Source organism: Metopolophium dirhodum, chromosome 4 (genome assembly GCF_019925205.1).
Source record: "Metopolophium dirhodum isolate CAU chromosome 4, ASM1992520v1, whole genome shotgun sequence".
Classification (NCBI taxonomy): domain Eukaryota; kingdom Metazoa; phylum Arthropoda; class Insecta; order Hemiptera; family Aphididae; genus Metopolophium; species Metopolophium dirhodum.
Window position 1 is genome coordinate 28,390,955 of NC_083563.1, and position 19,353 is coordinate 28,410,307.

General features: G+C 31.2%; 1 protein-coding gene across 1 annotated transcript in view; it reads left to right on the forward strand.

Moving 5' to 3' along the window:
- Positions 1-984: 984 nt before the first annotated feature.
- The window catches only part of LOC132943612 (uncharacterized), a gene marked incomplete at its 5' end in the record, with an annotated part of 181,033 nt that continues 162,664 nt past the window's right edge, over positions 985-19,353 (forward strand). Inside the window, one exon of the mRNA XM_061012642.1 lies at positions 985-1,432. Within this exon, the coding sequence (XP_060868625.1) occupies positions 985-1,432 (448 nt within the window). The remainder of the gene's footprint in view (positions 1,433-19,353) is intronic.

The following is a 19,353-nucleotide window of genomic DNA, read 5'->3' on the forward strand; positions in this document are numbered from 1 at the left end:
AACTTCAATTTTCACCAACTCGAATTGCGCTTTTCTTCAAACTCAAAACTATTTTTAATTATAAGTTTTTTTTAACTTTTCAAACTCTCGAACTTAAAGTCCAATTTAGATTTAGTAAATTAGAAATCCATTTTAATTTTAAGCAAAAATATACCACGCACGTAAACACTGTAAACTGATAAGGAACATACGAGAAATATGGAAAATAAAGGGTACTACGAGTTACGGCTATTTATATTTCGTAAAATATAAATTATATTTTGGTATTTAAATTTAAAGTATCAATTTAGATTTTTGTCGTCGAACTGTTCGGAACGTTTGAGTTCGGAATAATTGATTTAAAGTCGACCTACTAACGAACTTCGAACTGTTCAATTTTCTAGTGAAGTTCGAGGTGATTGACAGCTTAATAAGTTCGAGAACCCATCTCTATTATAGGCAGGGTTTTTATATTTAAAATATTTGTTTTAAACGTTTTGTTAGTTGTTTAAAACGAATAAATCAATGTAAAATTCAAGTTAAAATTGTGTTTTGTTTAGTTTAAACTGTTCTTTTCTGTTTAAAACGATGTTTTTAACAAAACAAATTGTTTGAGTTCTAAACCTTTTTAAAAATACTGTTTAAACACCGTTCAAAATGTCTGTTTTGTCTAGAACATCGTTTTAAACAAAAAAAAAAGAGATAGAACAAAAAATATGGTTTTTTTTAAAAAAAATTAAAAATACAACAACTCTGATTGTAGATAAGCATGTCGTGTTTGTTGCGCTATTGCTTTTTATGGGTTGTTTTTTTTTTCAATAATAATATTACAGTTGCCATTGTTTTGGACAGGGGAAGAACACATGCGACGCGTGGAACGCCCAACAACCGGCCATCGTCTTGTTTACGAGTAGTCGGATCGCGAAAGATCGACCGGCCGCGGCGCCGGACATGATGCGAAGGTGGACGTGACCGCCGGCCCGCCGGTGGCGGTGGTGGTGACCGCGGAAGCCGTCACCGTGGTGGTCGCGAGGTGCTCGCACGGTGTACACCGGAAATAACGGCCGCGGTGGTGTCATCGGCGGCGTCGCGGTGGTGATCGGCAACGACACCGCGGCCGGGCCCACGTCACCACTGCTGCAGACGGCCACGCCGCCGACGCCGCCGCTCCTCGTCGGCCAACCAAACGTCACCGGTGGCGGCGGCGGTGGTGGTGTCGTGGTGGTCGGCGGCGGCGGCGAGGGCCCGTTCGACGGCGGCTACTGGTGGTGGGCCCTGCTGGCCGTGTTCCTGGTGCTGGCCACGGCCGCCGGAAACATACTCGTGTGTCTGGCCATCACGTGGGAGCGTCGGCTGCAGAACGTCACCAACTACTTCCTCATGTCGCTGGCCGTCACTGATCTCATGGTGGCCGTCCTCGTCATGCCCGTCGGTATACTCACACTCGTCAAAGGTATGTGGTGCACCGTCCGAGGACATAATTCGTTAATAGTTTTATAGAGTAGGTATAATATGTATATTATAGTTGCAAATTGCAGGCCCAAAAATCCAGAGTTCGGAAATATCATAAACATATGTGTGGAGTTATCGGTTTAACGCGATCGTCGTTACACTAAGGTTTTCGAAAATATTTCTTATATACAGACTTAGGCCATTATTTTTTAAAGTTTTTTACTTTTTTAAATGACAACATGTTTTTTATTTCCTATTTCTAAGCAAAAAGTCCTATTTGGAGTATTTAGATCTATATTATAAATCAATATGTGGAGGAGTGGTTTATTGGTATTTACTATTTAGTTGTAAGTGTTTAAAGTTTTAATGAACTAGTGGACCCACAATTTTCGGTTCATCCCCATGTGGCGATACTTCAAGGGAAAAAGGTATACCTACGTCCTACATATAGTATACGGAGTGATCCATTGAACACCCGGGACAGAAAAAAGGTGGTCTTTGGTGGTGATCAGATCTTTCTCTTTAGGCCCACGCAAAAGGTCTGAACTCACTGAAAGGTCCACGGTTTGCTGGGGGTCTTTGGATGAGACCCATGCTTGTGGGGTACTCCTGTACCACTTCACACCACTCATCTAAACTTTAAATAGGTACTTAAAACTTCTCATAAACTAACTGTCCAAAATTCAGTTTATGTATACGTACTCCAAAAAATATTCTACTTTAGAGTGACGAATTAAAAACGCACGTTGTCATATAACATTTTTTTTTTTATAGAAGTTAACGATACGATTTACTAAAAAAATTGTTTTTGTACGAGGTAAAATTGTAAGATTTAAATAATAATTATTTTCAAAAACGTTAATAGTTTTTGAATTGATGAGTGTCTTACATGAAAATGATCACTCGGCATAGTCAAATGGTTCCCACTCTCTACCCTTCGTCATTAAACACATACATCAAAATATGTAGGTCACTACCTAATATTTATATTATCAATCAAACGCTAGCCTAATAATATTACGTGTTCCACTGCAATAAGCACTTTCAATGTTTTACCTAATGTATACCTACGCCTATCTGTATATTTTAGAAGAATATATTGTTTCGTAAAATAGCATTATCATCAATGTTATCTTATAATAATATTAAGAGTTATCTTGCGATGTTCAGCATGTTGTTAAATGAACGAATCTATTTCATGGCATGGTTAATTTTGTGTACGTTTTTATTATTATTCTCAGTCCACATATAAAAATTATAATCAGTACCTATACTATTTTAATATATTATTATTATCGCTGCGATTATTTTTGTGAATGCTCGGATAACCAACAGCACATCAATATCACCATAATATGCACTAAACATATTAATATAGGTATTAATTAATCATATTATGTAGAATATTATTATACACGTTGAATCCACAACAGAGTTTAATTCTTTTGCGAGGAGACAGGAGTCGAACTTTGTTGCATCACTGATAATGTATTAGGTACAATCCTTTAAAATTAACTTTCAATTTTAAATAAACACATTATATTAATTTAAAGGTGTGTCTTTTATTTTTACGCCAACGAACCATAAACAATGCTGGCAAAGTAGGATTAATTCCTAGTACTTTAAATGCACGTAACCAAAAAAAAAAAAAAAACAATTCTATAATTACGTTATTCGTGACTAGACTATTATATTATGAGACTTAAGGGGATTCGATACCGTAATTTTCTGTTTTTGTCTAACACACGTGCGACATAAGATTTTAGACAGTATTATGTTCTTTGCCAAACATATCAATTTATTGGTGTGATGAAGAAATAAGAATTATAAAAACAGATTTGAATTTGTCGTCAAATCTATTTTAAATCGACTTTCCCACATTTTTGATTTTTGAACTTCACTAATAATTGAAATACGCCAATTTTTTAACTACTCTTTTTTTGTAACGTTTTCAGAAATTTGGGGGATAATATCAAAAATGTGGGAAAGTTGATTTCCAGTAGACTTGACTATAAATATTCAAATCTGTTTTCAGAATTCTTATCACTTCATTAGATCAATTGGTATGTATGGCAATGGACACGTCTAAAATCCCACGTCGCACGTGTGTTAGAGAAAGACAGAAAATCACCGGGTGGAATCCCCTTAATGTTAGAAAATACAATCTATTGCTATTTCCTTATACGTTACGACAACAATTTAAAAATATAAAACGTACCAGTGCCTAGTAGACACAAATTGTTTGAAATAATTCAAATAGTTTTCATAAGTACCTGTATTATTTACCGGCCGTTAGAAAGAAAATATGGTGAAGTAGCTGATCATGAAAAAAAAAACTAATAATCATTTCCATATAGAATAGTTTTCTGTAGTCTGTAAAATGCACAGAGGTTCACAGATATCTTGAGTCGACCGATCAAAATAATAATACCTGTAACCAGCTCCATATGTAATTATGTTTTCTTCAAATATTTGCTGCATCTTCGAAGGTTGTTCGTAGATCGTGGATCGACGGACGACGCAGACATGCAGTTTATTACGTGCTTTCCTATGAGAAGGCGGTCATTAACGAGTTCAAAAAGTTTTTGTAATAACTTTTTAATGTAACAAGTTTGTTTATTTTTCCAGTCATCTCATGTAACTTCATAATGTTATTTATATTTTTTTTATTTTTATTTTTTTGTGAGCTTTCTAGTTGAAACGACGTTAATTTTCACTTGATTAATATCAAACTGAATGAGCATAATATTTCCATAATGAAAATAAATTAATGATAACCACTGAATACACCTTTTGTTCTATATTGAAATTTATTATAATGTTTTAAGGCGAAAACTAATATCAAGTTTTAGATTTTACCTAAACTGAGTTAATAATAAAAATAGGATTAAATTCAAACTTTAAATTGACTTGGTTATTTTAGTTTGAAAATATTGAAATTCTTCAGAGTTGGAGAATGCTCTTGTGCAATTGAAAAGTTATCAAGAAAAAAAAACAAGCTAATATTGTTACTAATTGTTGTTATTATTAATATTATATTTCGTCGTTAGAATAATTGACTATTTTCCGTTTAATATCGATAATTTATGAATGTATAAAATATATTCTTCACTTGAGAATAATGGATCCATTACGACAGGATTCGGTTAAAATAATCGGTATAATAGGTTTTTGTTTTGTTTATTGTATAGGTAAACTCACCTCTCTTATTTTTAATTTATATTACTTTCATTGTATACCTTTCAGTCTGAAATTAAACTGTCCGCATAATGAACTGCATAAAGTACTATTTAATTTTGGTTTTGTTCATGTTTCCGGATTCGTAGCACGGGTGGGGATGGCGTATAAGAACAAAGTACAAATATAAAACTAAAGAAGCCGAGTCAAGATATAATATTATAATAATAATATAAAATGTATTATTTGAATTCAAATTATTCTTGTATAATAAATGATAGGTAATAATAATTTTATTAATGTCATTGTACAATAGATATTAATTTTAACGTTTTGAAAATGTATTATAATTATTAGTTATTACTATAAAAATTAAGAAATAACAATATATTTTGGACAATTTTCAAATGGCATACATATACAAGTTTTTCGGAATATTGTCTAAACTCTAAAGTATTGGTCAAAAAGCAAAAAATCAGAATCGGAATAAATGTACAATCAAAGGGTCTAAATATGTGTTCATGTTGGCGGGGAAAGTCGGCGTACCACTCTGCGTACACAGAAATAAATGTATATAATAATGAATTCGTTGACAGAATAAATACATCTTTGTAAGGTGAGTCCCTGTTTACAGGCCTGTACCCTAACTCCTCGTCGCAGTATTTTAGGGTTTAAGTTTTGGCACAGCCCAAATTGATCCATAAAAACATATTATGTGTGGTTTTTGGCTGCAACTATTGCAATAATAACGCAAAAAATACACCTATTTATAATATTGCACTCGCAATAAATTCGTCCATCATAACAAATTACAATATTATTTCATTGAAATAAATATTCTTTATTCATGCAGCTTGTCGATTAGTAGTCTCTAAAAAAAATAAATAGTGTTGAATTTTTGTATTATATGTGATGCAATATATTAATACGTTATCCAACAATAATAATACGATATACATATGACAATGATAACTCGAAAAATGTAACTATAACCGCAAAAAAACCACAATCAACTGGATATTCCTTGTTGTCATAATTAATAATTAAAGATAAATGATTCGGAATAGGTTTTATATTTACCATTTGCGTGTTGTTATATAGAACAAAAAACGAAAAAACACATTGTATATTAATTATTAACACACATTTTGTTTTTTTACCTCTCCGCCCTTTGAAATTAAAAGTATACGTATATTATAAATTATAATGCTATAAATTCTATTACTATATAGTTTGACAATTTGCGAAAATTAGTTTGGCAAATATTGAAATATAGTTTGGTGACGGCGACCAACACGCGGTGCAGCGAGAAGCGCCCTTTATTACGATGTTAATTGATATTTGATAATAATAATATATAGGTCGTGTGCATGTTCAAATAGTTGATAATGTGTGTGTTTTATCGGTATTTAATATCAATATTAACATTTAAATGCACATCGAATATTGTATGGTGACTGAATAAACTAACGTGACCATATGAGGATACTGCCGATGTTGTGCGCCATTATGATATTATTTCGGTGGCCCAGGGTCGGGGTATAATAATTATTATACTGTTATTATATTCTATATTTTATACTGGATAAATTATTTTTTTAAACTATATAACAACTTAAGTGTATAAGCAAAACATATTTATAATATACAAGGGAATTCATTTAAAGGTGAACACTATTGTTTCACTCAAAAATATCATCGTTTTTGAAAACATTTTTTTTCACATACCTAATTTTGAATTCATTACAAAACGAAAATTTTATATTTTTAGTATTTTGTATGTTTATCAAATTAGTTTTTTTAAATGACTTGAAATTGAATGTGTAAATAATTAATTTTGAACAAGTAGTTTACCTTAATAGTGTTGGAAATAGATAAATTTAAGAAAATTTTATCTAGATAAGATATTATGGTAAAAACTCAAAACTCATGTTATCCTCCAAATTGTTTACATTTATTTTCATAATTTATTAAGACAATATTAAATTTTAAACCTAATAAAAAAAATGTATTTTATCTACCATAAATATAGATGGGCGTGGGGTCATCATTATTTTATCTACATAAAGGTATAATTAATTTATGATTATTTATGTCTCGATAAATGTATACACAATATTATCTGTACCTATATATTATGAATTGTTGATATTATTTGATTTCAGTTAGAGTGACTTTTATTAAATGTTCATATTTTTAAATTCAAAACTCTAGTACTTAAAAATCTTCATAATATGTAAAGTGTTTATGAATTATGAATCTCCCAAAATTTTTTTTTAAAAAAAAAGGAAAAAACATCTTACCATCATATTAATAATAAATCACGTAATTGATGTAAATGTTGAAATATTTATAAGAATCTTTAATTATTGAATTACAAAGAAACAACAAAACTCAAAATGGACGGTTTTACCGTTTTTAATTTGTTTTTCGGTTGTTTTTCTAGAACGTCCAAAATTCATGAGATTTAACTAAAAAGTACAATAAATATATATAAAATTAGTTAGTGGAAAATGGGAAAAAGTATACATATCATTGTATTGGTTGCATAAAGTCTTATGACAGAAAAATATTTTGATAAAAAACAAAAAAGTTTTAAAAATATTGTCATGTCACAAGTGCATTCGTCATAGGTTAAGCGTATAACACCTATTGCAGGTATTGTTTATTTGATATTCACCGATATAATATTTTCTAGGAAAATATTATTATAACACGTGATCTACACCGATGGTCCGATTTAGAATTTGACTTGTGTACATAATATATTATTTTGATCGTACATTATTTTCTCAAGACGTATCCAAGTCATTATTCACATAATAATCATATTATGATGCGATTCTCAACGTTTGGAAACCCGGAAACATCCAGCAATACTTACGATATTATATTATATACACTTCTGTGCGTTCTTAACGTATTTTTTTTGTCAGTCCAACCACTCCGTGATCTCTGTCCTGATGTGGGTGTAGGTATGCAGCCTGTGTGCGTGTGTCCCATAAGGGATTTATTTTAGCCAGACGTGCACCACGCTTATAGTAGTCATAAATATATATATGCAGATGCTTTACGTTTATGCGTCCCGACAGTGTGTTATAAATAATTCTTCAAAAAAAAAAACCAACATATATTCTGCGGGGGCGGTAAGGTCGCAAAACGCCCCCGCGATGTTTACTATTTATATATATACATTTGTCTGTGTCACTCGTGTTAATATATATATATTGTTATGATGATATAGCATAACACATTTCGCTAAGCGATCGTGCGCGAATAATTGCGAACGGATGAGGAAACTCTCTTCTCTCTGACGTGATATCCAATCAAATACAATATGGGCGGAGCCTTGATGTATATTTTTTCCACTCCATGTGGGCACAGTTCCCGAAGAGAGCTGACGTCTCTCTGATTCTCTCTCTCTCTCTCTCTCTCTCTCTCTCTATCGCATTCGACCGCTTTCCCTCGCTCTCTCTCACTCACTATCGCTGCCTGGCCATACCCGTACACGGTTAAAAGCATTATATGTGGGGAAATTGCGTAAACCCGATAGTGACTCGGAAAAAATGCGCACCACCACCGCCGTTCACATCAAAGACCGACCCGATGGCCCGCGGATCGTAAAATTCGTTCTCTGTCATGAAAAAATGGTCACCACACTCGTAACCGATCGCTAATTACCTGTACGGACTAAGTATTACAAGTATAGAAGAACGGTTGTACCAACGGTATACATGTACATGATATGTTAGTATCTTATCACACTGTGAAACTATAGAATATCACAAAAAGGCCACAAGAAATTTTTTTAACACGGCGACTTTCGCAGCCGCTCGTCTTTTAACATAATATTTTCGTCTCACTACGCGGTGTCCACGTTCACAACTCTATACAGCCTGCACGTGCTCGAAAACGAAGACGTGACAATAATGGGCGTTTAGATTTATTCAAGTCGATGTTTATTTGTTTTTTTACTCGTTGCGTATAACAAAAACCGATTGGGATGGCATTCAAGAATATCGCAGGCAACACTCGCAAACGTGGATCGTAGCCCTGCAGGCTGCAGATTTAAAATTTCAGAGTGAATAACTTTTGGACTCCTCGAGAGGGTTTTATTTTTATTTCCGCGCGTCTATATCGTTACACCATCACGAGGTTATCAGCACCACAGTGCCGCGGCTGTGCGAATAATGTTTTGAATCCGTAGCTGTCGATAAGACTCCATATTGTTTTGCATATGCCTAGATAATGTGTATAATGATCTGCAGCTATATCTTTATCACAACGTCAGCTTTAGATGACATCCTTTTCGTTTCATCTGGGAGCTGTACAATAACATATTATAGGTAGAATGTATGTCTTGTAGAACAGTAAAACTAACCTCTGACGTTTACGGATTGATAACATTCACTGTACCTATAATATTATGCTAAAATAAGTAGGTATAAATAGATGTTTATCGAACGAAGTTATAAAATGTTACCAACAAATTATAATTCAATTATAAATGCAGTTCTGTGTTTTATTTGTATTATAAATTATACTTAGTCTCATGAAAAATCAATACCACTGTGGCACTGTCCACTTGCGTAGTTTTTTACAAAGTGTATGTACCTAATTATTAGGTATAACAAATCTTAAAGAGTCATAATTTTGATTTATTCACTTTGAAATATTTAACTTGTGCATATTTAAAATAGGTAACTATAGTCTATAACTTATGTTCTTAACGTTAGTGTGTAGTAAATAATAATTGATAACAACACGCGATCACAAGGAATATTTAAATAATAAACCACATTTTACAATAATTTTCCATAACTACAAACATATATGGCTTTTGTTAATTAAACAATTATTCTGAATAATATTTAAATTATCACCGATGAAAAAAATGTTTAAATAAATGAAACACAGTAACAATGTTTATTGCAAGTCAAAATTTACATATTATTATTAAAACATTAAATTTACGAACGCAATAATTTGTGATTGTTGGTCTAATCATATTATAATGTCTACTTGGACTAATTAAGGACAAAATGTTGTACATTTAAAATTGTAAATGCGAACATTCGTATTCCATGAAATTAAAAAATAGAAATTAGTCTTACAAATTATTTTTCAAATATAATTTTTTTACATTTAGTAGAATATTGCTATTGTATAAACACGAATATCAAAATGGTTACCTAACAATGTTATAAAGCAGGTGTTAAATTAAATTACAAAAAAAGATATAATAAGAAGCACTAAAATGACAGACACAATATTTTAATAAAAAAAAATTCAATTTATTATTTATTTTTGCATTATTTATTGCAATATATTTATTTGAAACTATAAAATTGTATAATGTATTCGCACAAAAAATAAAGAGTAAGGTACCTCTTGAAATAATTATATTGGTAATGCAATTATCGTCGGTCCTCGTATTTATTTTGAACGTACATATAGGTACTACGCATTTCCCGAATAATATTAAAATTGAAAATCGTTGCACGTCACCACAGTATTTTATAGTTACCCTCCCACCATATTACTTTTGAATCGCACTAATTTATATTTTATATATTATTATGGTCCAATACAAGTACCTACCGGTCCAGGAATCTTGTAAGGAATGTTACGTTTTTATTATTTATTTATCAATCAATTATTACTGGCAATAAATTAATACTATTATAAACGTATTTTTGAAAAATAATGAATTGTGAACTGTAATACGAGATAAGTGTTTTGGTTTGATACTGTTTTTCACGTTAGCCACATTATAACAGATTACACATACACAAATGTATTAGGTAAATTATCACATATTATTTATAACAATTTAAAATTTAATAATTATTTTGTAGTTAAAAATGTATAAAATTTTCAAATTTTATATCTAAGGATTGAAAATTTAGGGTCTCCGTAAATAGGTTATATATAAATTACTCAATTTACATTAATATCATCAGGTATACTTAGTAATATCATGGGCTGACACTGATCGTTTTCGCTCAGAACCGTTTTACTTATACAATAATATTATAAAATCATTTAATTCAAATTTAACACCATCCATTACAGTGACCCACTTGTAACCTACTGTACAACAGAGCGACACCAACTTGACCGCCTTTTTTTAAATTTGAATTTAACACATTTTAACGACAATTAATAAACTAATATATATTTTATTCCCGAGACGAAAGTTTTAAAAATATAATTGCTGTGGACAACTATACCTATATTGTTTGGAATGTTTATTTTAGTTTCTGTGTTACAGTTCATTATTTCTGTATCTTTTAATATTATTGTAAAACTTTTCTGTTAATTTATTAATATTAAATTAGTCTACGATCATGATGTCGAATATCGCAGAAGTTTAGGATGTTGAGTCGTTTGATGTCTAGATTCGATCTCCATCCGACGAATCGACTCAAAATCGTGTCAAAATCACGTCGGAAAGTCGCGGTCATTTCGTTGGCCCGGCGTTAAGACGCGATAGTTTAATGCCGAACATAGCGGTACAGACGGCTTCCGCGGGTGATGCACCCGATGTCGGATTGCCGTCTGCCGCTTCGTCGCAATCCGTATCTTTGCCGTCCGTATCTTCGCTGTCCGCAACTTCGTCGTCCGTGTCGTCGCTGTCCGTAATTTCGCCGTCTGACTGTTCACCGTCCGTATCTTCGTCGTCCATATTATCTTCGCTGTCCGTAATTTCGCCGTCCGACTTTTCACCGTCCGTCTCGACGCCGCAGCAGTCAAGCCGCGATCTCGCGGATCCAACCAGACGGCGTTCGCGTTCGATGCCGAACGTCCAAGTGCGGTTTTGTTCGGCCGGCATAGAGCACGTCCCGTCACGAAGTTCGATCGAGTCAGAAAACTCCTGTACGACAGATCACGTGCAGACAGTGCAGCGGTGCACGCCGCGAGCTTGCTGCAGGACCCGACCGAAGTCCGCCGGTGTGCATCAACTGCAGAACCGGTAACAGAAGCGGCCGCCAAACCCAAGCGCAGGTCGATAATATGGAAGAGGGGACAAAGCGTTTCGTCGGACGCATGTTTTGTTGCGCTTGACATCGTTATGTTCTGGGATATACTGAACAGCTTGTAATACGATAGTGTTCGAACCTTGAAAAATGTGTTTAAAAAAAATGTATACCTAGGATATAAGGTTTTTATAAGATATTGATATAAAATTGTTTGTTATATATAACTTATAACCACTGTAAATGCATTTATACCTAACCTAACCTAACCTGCACAGCTTATGATATTATAATAGTGTTTGAACCTCGAACTCTGGTTCAAAAAAAATTGTATGCCCAGAGTATATACGATTTTTGTACCCACTGCAAATGTATTTATGATTTGCACAGAGAAATGTTTTTGTTACCTATTTAATTGGTTTTCATTTGATATTATTATGTAATTGGTTATTATTAACACGCTTGTGGAAAATTAATTTATGCGGCTCGTGAAAATCGTCACTTTATTGCACTGCGGGTATACTTTCGTTTTTTAGTTTGAACAAATATTATTTATTTATGGCCTGTGTTTAACAATAACGCAACGACGAAATTAAATCTCGTACAGTTCGTACAGAGTATAAAATATTGTGTAGTAGGACAGATGAATATATTTAAATCGAATATTAGAGTCAAACGTTCATACTACACGGAAAATATAGATATTATATTATATTATATAAACTTTTTATAACATAGAAAAAATATTTTATTACCACTTGAGGCGTATTTTTTTAAAATTTAAATTTAAATTAATATACTAAGTATATTTATAAGATAGTATAGGATATGAGTATTAGTGTATTACCCTTTTTAAAACCGGAATCTATAACAAGTAAAAACAACGAGATTATATACATTCTGACTAATAATATAATATTAGTGACAAAAGTATATTATATAATATTATCTTTTAATACTAAAAATTACTTACAAAAATGTGCTGTACTGGCTAGCTGCAGTTGTATTATATGCAACTTTATTAATTATTAGAATTCTTAATTTTATTTACTTTTAGAGATGATGCCACTTGCCAGTTGTGTTATATGTTTTATGGTTCACAACAAACTCAGAAAAGTAATGGAAAATCAACCATATGTAAATACTAAATACACTCATAATAATGATGATTTATTATGAAATAATTTATACATTTATGCACTCAGCTTAGCCCATCGTACAGTTTATTTTTCTCATTCCTGTGTTTTAAATTATCTGAGGAATATATTGGAACGAAATGATCTGAATAATTCACGACCGATTTAACGCACTGCATAGTCCATATATTATTGTTTGTTGTAATCAAAAGTTTATAACAAGGTTTGGTGAAACCCAAATTGGTCTAGAAGATATGATTTTCTAATTATATATTATTATTTTCTAAGCCAAGGTGTAAAATATAAGCATCTCGGAAGTGGTACTCAAATCACCGTTGCTCTTAATTTGCTTATATACTGATGTTTACGCATATAATTGAGATACAAATAAAAATAAATCACAATTTAAACGAATATCTCCAATTTACGCTGTCCTTGCAATTTATAAAAATTCAACTGTACAATGCACAACATTCTAATATCTAAATTACCATACTAAAAGACGTTTGAAGTTTGTTTACACACATAATGTTAAAATATTACAGTATAATATTCGACACTTAAACTCATCTTTCAACTTTACATTTGTTGACATACACAAACATCCAGACAGAACGATAAAGCGTTAAATAATCATTACCTATATGATAACAAAATCAATTTGACCCATTATGTCCCTTTTAACCAGACTCTCACAATATTAGGTAGGTCTTGACGAATGAATCAGGTTAAAATAGAACACTCAATGGTGAACACTATAAACGCATAAATCATTGTTTTTCTTTGAATTTATTTACATTGAATACATACTTTACAAAATCACACTTCAGATGACCAGGTGTATAAATTCCGAAATGGATAAATCGTGTACCAAGTAGTTCTCTCGCAATAGACGCCATAACAGATATTATGATACAATACATATTATATACACTTATGTGTACGTTTGGGTTTATATTATATTTTCGAAATTCAATTGACACTTATTATAGCTACAATTCGTACTTAAGTGTTGAAAATAATACCATCTTTCGGGTATTGCGATGAGTGAAGAAGACTTTGATCCCACATGAACCCATTAGGTACATTGTAGGACGAGTCTCTAACTTATACGATTCGTTATTCAGTCTGTTGAAATTAATTTATTGAATTCCCAACAAAAACAAATTTAACAATAAGATTAAAATATCTCTTTATAAATGAAATAATAAACAATCATTAAAGAGATCTCGTACAAATTTATATTTTATAGAATGGCATGTATTAACTATTCTACATTCAATCTCGAGCATAAAGTGCATACATTGCACCATTTAAAATTATCGTTGATAAACTGCAGTAATAATCGATAATATAGCCGACAGCGTGTTCATAAAATTTGAATTTAAATTTTCACTTAGAACTTTTCAGTAAAAGTCTAGTCACACATTTTGTCCACGTTTTAATACCTCTTGACGACATGATAATTACATTAAAGGTTAAACGACGAGTATTTTGCAACGTGAAAAAACACTTGCAGAATATTTTTACAAATTACCCTTTATTTGAATACATTTAAATTTACTTAGTTAAAATATCAACTACGATACGTAGTTGGCTGGTAGGTACGTCACCATATTACCCTAAAAAAATAAATTCGTATAACAACGTGGTAAGGAATTAAAAATATAATATATTATACGCGTTTGTAGGTATACATAATAATAATATGTGATTATCATCATCACTTGAATAATGAAAAAGGTTATCGAGCCAACAATAAAGGGTGAAAATAGGTAGGTAGTAGGTACCTATAGTTTGATATCATAGGTATATTATACTGCATACATATAATTTTTTTTATATTTATCATTTATACATGAGTTAGTATTTTAAAGCTAACGTGACACTCAGAAAAAAATTAACTAAAAAGAACTTCATCGTCTTAAAACTTACATTACTGAATAGTATCGCGTCAAATTTATAAAACGATGAACGTTTTCTGCGCCGTATATAGTAATAAAAGTAATTATAGCAAAGATAAATAATTATAGGTATTCATATATTTCAGTCCTCAAAAGTAAAATTGTATACAAGCTCTTAAAACTAAAAAAGTTAATACATTGTTAGGTGTTCGTGTTGTTTTTGATAAACGTCAAAAAACGCATTGGGTAATAATTCTAAAATAAACGCTATATCTTCAAAATGTTAAGTTTAAGGCAGGTATATAATAATACTCGCTGGAATAGTTATTTTGTTACACCACTGAGTGTATAATGTCATTCGAAATGCTGTTTTACCAATAAGCAACTTTTTCTCCGTTTTTTTTTTCTTTTATTCGTAACCGATTAACTAATCCCTTCATATAACCGTCACGTATACTTAACCGATTACAATACGGAGAAATATGATTTGAAACAAAGATGAATATTTAGTATATTGTTATTATTATATATTATTTGTTATGCATATTTTTATAAGATTATTTTTTAACATTGACACGATTCAAGTTTTGATAATGGCACGATGATAATAATATAGTATACTTCGATGGCATGACGCCGAATATAATGGGGTATTATATTATCACAAGAGTTTCTAAAAAAATCACCTTTCGCCTCGTGTAATCCGCTATTATTGTTCGTCATCGTTTTGTCGCATCCGCGAGACGTCGTACGACAAAACTGATAATTTTTTTTGTTGTATATTGGCCGTATCATAACAGTACTATGTGTCAACATTATCGCATTACAGTTAGCGATGGTTGAATTCAGAAATACAATTTAATTATTTTAAAATTTCGATTGAAAAATGAAACCTTAACTTGTTAAGATTGTACTTGATTGTACAAAGATTGTACTTGTTTGGTACCAAAGTAGGTACTAAACTATAAAAAAAATAATTGATTTTGAAAATATATCTAATATTATAATGCGGCATGGTGTATGGGCCTGTAGTTTGGTAGCATATTCAAATTTTAATTGAAAATTTCGTTTTAACGAATTAAAAATTGCTTGTAAAACGACTATAATTGTCCGATGTTTGTATATTCATAAAGGTCTTACTAACATAATTTTATCAATAATATACTATTGCCTCGTTCCGACAAACGCGTTATGGCTAACTTTCTTCAAAGACTACTGACAGCATGTTATTTTTCGTTCATTTCAAAAAATTTCAATCGTAACATGGCTAACAAGTAGCATCAGCTACTCCATACTATATCTCAACTACAATAACAGTGATAGGTATACTTTTGGGATTACATGATAAAAATCGGTTAGGTACGTTTCTTAGATAATAAAATAAATAATAATAACCAGATCTGACGTACAGTATTGAAAAACGATGACGACGACGACGACGATTACGGGTTGATTACGCCTCGGGGTACCGACCGACGTTGATTATATTATATTATTATACCAAGGTTGCGGCTATGTGTAAATTGCGTGGATCGGACAGTGACGTCGGTGGGTTGGTCGGAGGGTGGGTGGCGGTAGTCGGCTCCGGTGGGGTTTTGTAAATTAAATCACAAAAGCGCGCACGGGGACGAAGTGGAATGTCCACCATAAATTATTTTAACCTCCCCGCCACCCTAAAAGGGTCTCCCCGAACAATTAATGTTGTCACCTTTGTCTCGCCGCTGAGCCACTTTGCAAAAGCGGTGATTTTTTTTTTTTTTTTGCTTCGTTTGCTTTGGATTTTTCTGTTTGATTAACCTTGAAACTCCCCACCCCCACCCATAAAAAAAGGGGTCTCTGTTCGGCGACGTCGGTCACCCGTTGTTTCAAAAATATAATTAATTTATAGCGACAAGTTTTGTTTGTTTCCCGAGTCCATGCACTCACTATTTCATAATAATATAAAACCTAAGATATTATCGGTACGTATAATATACCCTTATAGGTATACTTATCTATTGTCTGTGCAGAACTATTACTCTGCGCTGCGACAGGAACATAAACGTATACCTATATATAATAGTGGTATTATGGTAACGTATGCATTTAGATAATAATAAAATGTAATATTATTGTATTAAATAGATGAGAAGTAGTGGCGAAGGGGCTGTCGGGTTACTGTTGTTTTAAAACATGGTGCTTAATATCCATATAATATTATAATTTATAAAAAACCGAATATAATAGTTATCAAAAACGACGTTTTTTCGATTGATTCTAGAGGTACGCAGTGATCCAATCGGGCGACGGTTAAATTTTCTTTCAAAATAATAATTTTAATTAATTAATTAATAATAATAATTGTCAATAGTGCAAACAATCAACACTATCGTAATATAATAAATATTACCCACCTATTGTTCTACAATTAGTACACATATTTTCATATTTTGACTTTTCATCCATTTTTCGTGAGATTTTCGTTGTGGTTACTATTATTAACAAAAACATATTATATTATATGATTTACACATTTTCCTTGGAGTGGAAAATATCGAGTGGCTTACGACGTAACCGTAATCCTAACCATAACCGTCTGTCAACAACTTTTTTTATAAGCATTTAAAGTTAAAATTTTGACAAAAACTATAAACATTTCGAAAATGTGCAAATTAATTTGATTTGGGGATTCTTAAAATTTTATTTTTAAATCTAAGATTTATGTTCATTTAATAAAAGATTCCTAAGTTTGTCTAACTTAAACAAAAAAAAAAAAAAAACGTTTACCGAAAAGTAAAATTAAATTTTTATGAGTATTTGAAGTTAAGATGTGTACAACATTGGATACCTATTTCCAATGAGAACCAGCTTTTTTGTTGTAAACTGTAAAGCAGATGATTTTTCATGTTCTCATTTTAATAAAAATAAGTGTGTAGGTATCTCTACCATATATTCCTTAAATGGCATGAAAATGTATGTAAGTATACTTGAAAATTCCAAAAATTATAGTTTAAATACACTTATTACGTATAGAAAAACGGGGACGAGTAGAGCTAGTGAACCACATTGTATACTACTTCGTTTTACTGGACAACACACATAATATCATAGTTTGGGGGACTCCTCTGGTAAATATTTTCTTCATACTCTTGTTTTTTTCCGTTAACTGCTACAATTCTAAATACTTTTTTTTAAATTAATTTTATGCAAACGCGAGGTAGTTCAACATTCATTTGTGTAATACCCACAGAAATGTAATTAGTTAAGTACGTTAATTACATTAAACTTCGTGGCTACCTGCAACGATTTTTTTCCTAAGGTTTTGCTGAATTAAAAAGAATCGGCCATTCTGGTCGTGATAGTGGGTTCTGTATAATATTGTTCATTGCCAATATCTAATAATAATTCATCGAAATAATTTCAATTGATTTCTCTAGTATATAGTATTATTAAGACAATAGTATTCATATAAAAAATATTTAGTTTTCAATACAAACAGTGATCAAATATCGTCGAATACTACGAATATCATATTTTTAAGGAAAAACCTTCCATACCTGTGATTAATATAATATTTTATACTGCATTAATTGACAAAAAACGATTAACTGAATGACAATTTACAGCTATACGTTATTACGCAATATTAGTTTGTAATACTTATATAAGTTTAGTTGTATTATAAACAATTTAAATAGTTATAGAATTATAGGAATATCATTATATTATACCTATAATATGTGAATTTAGTATGGAAATAATGGTTCAATAGTTGTTCAGTTCTATTATGTACTAATTATTTATTATGGGCTATTGTTGTAATGCATAAGCACGTTACAAAGATTTTTTTAAATTTTTAATTTATATTTAATTTATATTTATAAATAAGCACATTTAATAGCTTCGTCTATACAATGATTGATACATTTTTAGAGTTTTTGAATCAGTGATTTAATTAGTCGTAGGCACTATATGCCGTCTATGTAAATTGTTTTTTATAAACATAATAGCGATGTATAAGTAACTGAAGGTCAGAGTTCCTATATAGGAAAGTACTATAATACCCAAATAACTATACAAAGTTACTATGCAAATCCTAGTATTGAACATGGTTTTAACACAAGACAATTATCGGATATACTGTACCTTTAATGCACAGAAAACTCTAACACGATATACTTACTTATACCAAAAATATATAAAATATGCTACCATTAGACATCAAAATAAAAATCAATCCTTCTGTAGTTTAAAAAAGAAAATAACTAATTGGCTTCAGATCAAACAAAATATAACATTTTAAATATTTATTCCTTTAATCTGGCCGCTTCAATATCGTATTTTATCATAATTTTATATCTCATTATATTTTATTATATCTAGTACCCTTATATTATACCTATATTAATTATTGTTACCGACATTGTATGTCTCATTTAATATTGAAGTTTAAAATTTTAAAACAGTAAAAATGTATACTATATTTATACAAATCATGAATGTATACAATTAAGACGAGTATTTAAAATTTAAATACTTATATTAATATAATACGTATTATTGTAAATTGTCAACTCGTGGGCCCCCCATACGAATCTGTTCAGTGGGGCCTATTATATTTTTGAAGAAATAAACAACAATACAATACAATTATTGTTGAGGCACTTGATTTATAGTTTATTAAATAATAATTGTTCATATCTTATAGGTATTCAAAATATGGAACGTAAAGTAAAATTTATTATT